The 5,930-nt window shown below is 46.5% G+C and overlaps 1 protein-coding gene across 1 annotated transcript in view; it reads left to right on the forward strand.

Moving 5' to 3' along the window:
* Positions 1-1,491, forward strand: part of IL2RB (interleukin 2 receptor subunit beta) — an 11,136-nt gene extending 9,645 nt beyond the window's left edge. The window contains exon 9 of the mRNA XM_010162661.1: positions 664-1,491. Coding sequence (XP_010160963.1) covers positions 664-1,491 — 828 coding nt within the window. The remainder of the gene's footprint in view (positions 1-663) is intronic.
* Positions 1,492-5,930: the final 4,439 nt, after the last annotated feature.

Genomic DNA, 5,930 nt, shown 5'->3' on the forward strand with positions numbered 1-5,930 from the left:
GGGGAAGAGTGTGGAGCAGGGGTGTGGGATGTACAGCAGGTGCTGAAGACACTTCTCCAGTGCAGAAAGAACTAGAAAAATTTGCTTTACTGGCCGTAAAGGCAATGAAGTTGGATATTATCACAACCAGTTTATTTTTAAGGATAATGATACATTGCAGGATGTCACTCATGATGAGTGTGTAAATCCAGGCACAAGGGGCCTGGAAAAGCACTTTAGAGAAGAAATCTGCATGGGGCCAGGTAGATTTATCAGAAACTGGTTCAGCACCTAAGAACAGATTGCATGAGACACATCCCAGTACTGCTTTCCATGTTTCCACCTTCACTTCTTGTTACAGTCTTGTAATTTTTTTTCTTCCTTTCACTTTACTCCTCCATACTCTGTTGCCCCCTTCAGAAATCTCAAAACATAGGCTTGCAAGATCTCCTCTTGATTTCAAAGTTACAGAAAGACATACTCTCTCTGAAAATCCTGTAGATGAATTGCTGTAGAGGAAACTCATGAATGTGAGTTTCCCTCCCCTCACCTCCGGAAAGTCTTGCTTGGACAGAGAAAAGGTCACTTGATTGCTGTGGGCACTCAGGAGGAGAAAACTTTGGTTCCTCACCGAGTGTTATACTTTGGGCTTGACAGTCTCTCTCCATGTTTCTTCCACATCAGAAATGGCTCTCCTCCCCATTCTCCACATCTTCCTACTGTGTGAACAGCACAACCCCAGAGATCTCCACACTTGAGGTGATGCAGAAGAATGACCAGGAGTCACAATTTCTACTTTGCAAGGCAACCTTGAGTCCTGATTCCCCCCTAGAAACAAGTGGGCACTCTGTATCCAGCTGCTTCACCAACCAAGGCTACTTCTTCTTCCACCTTCCCGACTCCTTTGAGATCGAGCCCTGTCAGGTTTACTTCACCTATGAGCCTTTCACCCAGGAGGGCAGTGGTAGTGAGGCTGGTGAGCCTTACCATGATCTCCCCTCCCCAGACCTCTGCACACTGGCAGAGGGCATGCCTGTGTTGCCCAACAACTTCCTTTACTGTATCAAGATGAGCCAGGGCTTCCAATATGGCTCCTTCATGGAAGAGACAGGAAGTGAAGCCCAGCAGACCATGGCTATTTCTGGGGCTCTCCGGTCAAGTGAAGGTACCTCACCAACACCAGTTCTGAAGCAGGATGAGAAGGTGATAGACAAAGCAGCTTTACAACCTGCTGAGGCCCTGTGCCAGCTGGACACTGACTTTCCTGACCCACCAGACCTGAATGACAGCAATACTATTGACGTAAAGGAGGGGAGTGGGAAGGCAGACCCTCCAGTTGACCACTGTACAACAGCAGCACATGCTATCTCTTTTCTCTCTCAGCCTGCACCTCTAAGGCAAAGCCAGGATGAGAATCCATGCAAAACAACCTTCTCCAGCCAGGTCCCAAACACTGGCGCCTACCTTTCTCTGAGAGACCTCCAAAGCCAGTACAGCCACTGTTCTGTCTAGGATATGCCTGGAGGAAACACACAGATGGGAAAGGCCTTCTCTGCAGGGAAGGCTAGATGGACAGTTTTTCTATTCAGGACATGAATGTGATTTTAGCCTCAAACCCATTAGGTCTGTTCTTTCTTTAATGAGGCTGAAGAACGTGGTTATGCTAGAGGGCTGCAAAACCAGAAGAGGGATAGGATGGACAAGGTGTAAATTCATGGATGGCTACATGGGTAGCACTGGCCCCCAAGGTAAAGTGCTAGTGAGACAGACTGCTGGAAATGAGAGGATGTTTTACATGGAGAGCTGGGCTAGTGGATAGTAAAGCAAAACAGAGAGAATGATAAAGGCACATTAAGGCTGTTTATCAGCCACATGGCTAAAGGAGACATAGAAACTGGATTCTTAGTCACACAGGCCAACAAGGACTCGCCTTTATAACTGAAACTGTTTCTCTGCTATTACTGGATACAGTAGCATAGAAACCCCTTCCCGCACTGTTCAAGTGCCATCCCAAACCTCACCAGCTTCCTTATTCCTTCCCAGCTCCCTGTAGGAGGCTGTGCCAGCACTTCCATGTTCTGAATCTTGGTATAGAATAGCACTCAGCTTTGAGGCTGAGCAGACGTATGGTCCATTTGCCTCATCCCAGCCTAAAAACCTCTGATGGGAGGGAGAAATGCCTGAAGAAGTGTAAATGAGATTTTGTACAAGGAACAGTAACACTGCCAGTCAGAACTGGGCCCAGTGATGAAACAAGTGAAGACATCTCATCCTGACTGACCAAGCGTGTAGTTTTTTTCTGTGATGTCCCCATTTCAGGTTTTAATTAGAGATTACATTCTGAGTGACTTGGTCTAGCTTTAGACTTGAGTCTCTAAGGTCAGCTCAAAGCCATAACTGTGTCAGCTGTCTAAACAGTGCAATGTAAAAAGAAATCCCCATTATTGGCTTAAAAATACTGGGGAAATCCCCTCCCCCTCCCCCCCTTCTTTCCCCCAGATCGTTTGATGGCAGTAAAAAAGAACACACACAATTTCCCATCCTTGCTGCAATATTTTTCATGAAATCGAAAGCCTTTCTACCCTGCTGGCAGAATACGGTTATTTGACTACGATAAGCTGATTGCAGAATAGTTCATCCCACATCCTGTATTAGTGGAAAACATCACAACGGTGCTGTCCATTCCTTCCATTGCTCAAGGGAAACCATTGCCTAATTAGCGGCAAAGATGTGGTGAATGAGCCCAGAAAACTAACCCACAAATTAGCATCTTTGCTGAAACCTCAATCCACTCACAAAGACTGAGGATAGCAAAGATCACTTTTTTTTGTTTTTTTTTCTTTTCACTCTGCATTTGCTGATCTGAGTCGAGAAAAAGTAGCACACCACAAAAGGTGGCAAGGCAAAGGAAGACAAGCTGTTCTGGTTACATCCATCCTTGCATTTAACATCTGTACTGACTGTCTGCTTTCTTGCCATATTTCTGGACTATTCAGCAGTGGGGAAATACCAGTTCTGTGCTAAAGGTCTTTCTTCTAGGAGTTTTTATATTAAAAATGTCAAGGATGTAAAACTTTTCGGTACTTCTGTCACCCTTATGAATATAACCCAGAACTAATTCTTCCCTACCTCTGTTTGTACAAGCATTGAGCTTCCCTTTTGTCCTGGTCCCATGCTGGTACCTGACCTTGCATTATGCAGCCTGAATGTCATTATGAGTCCCAGCTACGGGGTCACCCATTGGCTTGGATTTCACCTCAAAAAAGCTGCTCAAAGAAGCTGAGCCTGCCTGCAGCTGAGAGGGCTGGGGGAGCTATACCCCTCTTCTCATCAGTTTCTTCCAGGAGACAGCAGGTGAAGAGGACCCCACAGCTTTCCAGGTAAGGAAGCACAAGGCTTGCCTACCTGTTTGCTGTACTTTGAGAATCTTCCCAGATGGACTTCAAGAAGAGATGCTGAATCCCTTGCCCCTGATGGGCAATTTGCTATCTTACATGGGCCAAGGATCCTAGTTGTACTGTTGGTTATCCTGTCCCAATGTAGATCTTCATAAGCTTTTCAATTTTTCTTGCTGCTAAGATAAGTACAAAAGAAAAAAACATGCCTCTTTGTAAATAAAAAACAAAATTAAGGAATCTACAGTGTTTTTCTGTCCTTTGGCGTGGGGGATAGGATTAGCAGCTTTTCTAAATAGGAGATTAGGCAAAGCTTTGCTCAGACCAATATACCTTTAGCCGTCCTTCCTACTCCCTTCCCCAAGGGACTCAGCCACCTAAAACAGAAAGCAGAGTTGGAAATGATCCTGCTACAAGGCCCTGAGGACCATCTTGCTGGCTCAGTATTCCCCACCGCCTCCCCTTGTGAAAATGCTGACAGCTTTCGAGCTGGCAAGCTGTTAGCACTGCATTTGCAGCCACGCTGGGTGTGAATGTGTGACACACTGTGGCAGGAAGCGCTCAACATCAGATCTGGTGATAACCGGACCTTTCTTCCAGGAAGACAAGATCATGTGGTCTTGTATGTGAGTAACCCCAGTTGTGAATACCAAAGGCACAACACTCTCAGTGATACAGGGCGCTTTCTCTGCTGGATCCCAAAGAGCTCTTTGGAAATGTGACATGAGCAGCAGTCCCCTCTCAAGCCAATGAGAGTGCAGAGTGCGTGGTTCACAAAACCACAGAAAGATGCTACGGCAGTGTCCATCAGTACCAGAGGCAAACCAAAGCTGAACACCAGCACTGAGTGGAAAATATTGAGCTGGCAGCCACTTGAGTTCTCTTTTTATCTATCTCAAGCCTGCAGACAGCAAAGATAGCTGTCACATCTCTCATCTCCCTCTTTCCAAGATACCTTGTTTATAAATACGCAACATCAGTCTCAGCCCCCTCCCACACCTCTTCCTTTTTTTTTTTACTATGGAGAAGCATAAAGTAAAGGGTACTTGCAGTAAAGGAATTCCTCTGAAGTCAGATCTGATCAAGGTTTTGGGTCCTTGGTTGATTCAAAAGCCTGCGGTGACAGATGTGGTATACTTGCTTAGATAGATCAGATTGAGATTCTATATTTTTTGTTCTGCTGAAAACATCAGAGATGGAGAATACTTCTTTCCAGGAAAGATGGATACAAAAAAGTAAGGTCTCTGGTGTCAGAAAATACCCTTGGCTGGATTCTGACCCACTATGGCAAGCCCTCCTAGCATAATCTTGGGAAAGCCATGTTTATGCTTAAAGATGCAGCTAGTCCTCAGTTATCTCGGGAAATTTTGGCTCAAAGATACTTTTAAAAGTTAAATCTGGTTTCTTAAGTGTCTTGGTCAGTTCAGAAAGCATTTCTTACTGTCATTGCTTGCCTCAAGTTTCCCATATGTACAACAACGAGTTAGTCAGGATAACCATGCTGACACATTCCCAGTCAAACACTGCAGCTTTTCATCCACATATAACATTTATTTACTAGAATCCACCACGAGGCAGCTACAGCAATGGCATTTGGTCTTCATGCAGTCACAGACTAAGCCTGACCAAGTGTCAGGCCTGAAAACAGATGTCCCTGCTCAGCTGTCAAAATGAGCCCAAATGAGCCCTGGACCAAATGAGCTCAGCCCCAGGTCAATACTGCTGGCTGGCTGGAGCTCAGCCTCAGGTCAAGAGTTGTCCATTATCCCCATCCCCCCCAACTATTTATTGACACAATAACTCTATTTACTCTGCTCTAGCCAGAGCATAGTTGGTCTTTGTGAAAGACAAGGGGCACGAACAGAGCCGCGGGGCTGTAAGCTGAAGGTGGCATAGGCAAGGTAGGTGAGGAGGACCTGGGGCTAAAAGAAAAGCAGATGCTGCAGGGAGTAGTGAGTGGCAGTGCAACAGAGTGCGGGGACCCCACTCTCAGGAGACCAGGCAGCAAGAAGTGCAAGAAGACCAAAGAGAGTCTTGCAGGTGGGGACTAAGAGGCAGCGTGCTTTGCTTTCATCTGCATGACTGCTGTGGTAACCGGATCTGCTGTCTACTGCCACCTTCCCTCCTTCAAGTGATCTACACCTGGCAGCCAGCATCTGCTCCATCCCTGTGCTGGGGAGCACACACCCTGTTTTGCTTCTCCCTCCAAAGGGATCAAGGAGGGTAGCTAAGAAATACAGCAGTTGCCCAGCAACTTCCTGTCCCTTGAGGAGGACAACGTAAGCTATCTGCACCAGCCTCCTGGGTTGTTCTTCTCTGCACAGCTGGAGGTGCTTCTACCCTGATTTTTATCCAGCTCCCTCTGCTCAGCCTGTGGATCTTCTACACCTGCAGGCCTCCAAAACCTCCATTTCAGGAAAAAAAGTCGTTGTACGGGGTGTGCTGACCCATCGCAGCAGGACGGTGCAGGACAAAGGCCGAGTTGAAGGGACATGGCATCAGGCTATTGATCGCTGAGGAGACTTTGAGCTTGGGTAAATAGATGTCCCCCTCTTT

Source organism: Antrostomus carolinensis, unplaced genomic scaffold (genome assembly GCF_000700745.2).
Source record: "Antrostomus carolinensis isolate BGI_N321 unplaced genomic scaffold, ASM70074v2 scaffold14512, whole genome shotgun sequence".
NCBI lineage: Eukaryota > Metazoa > Chordata > Aves > Caprimulgiformes > Caprimulgidae > Antrostomus > Antrostomus carolinensis.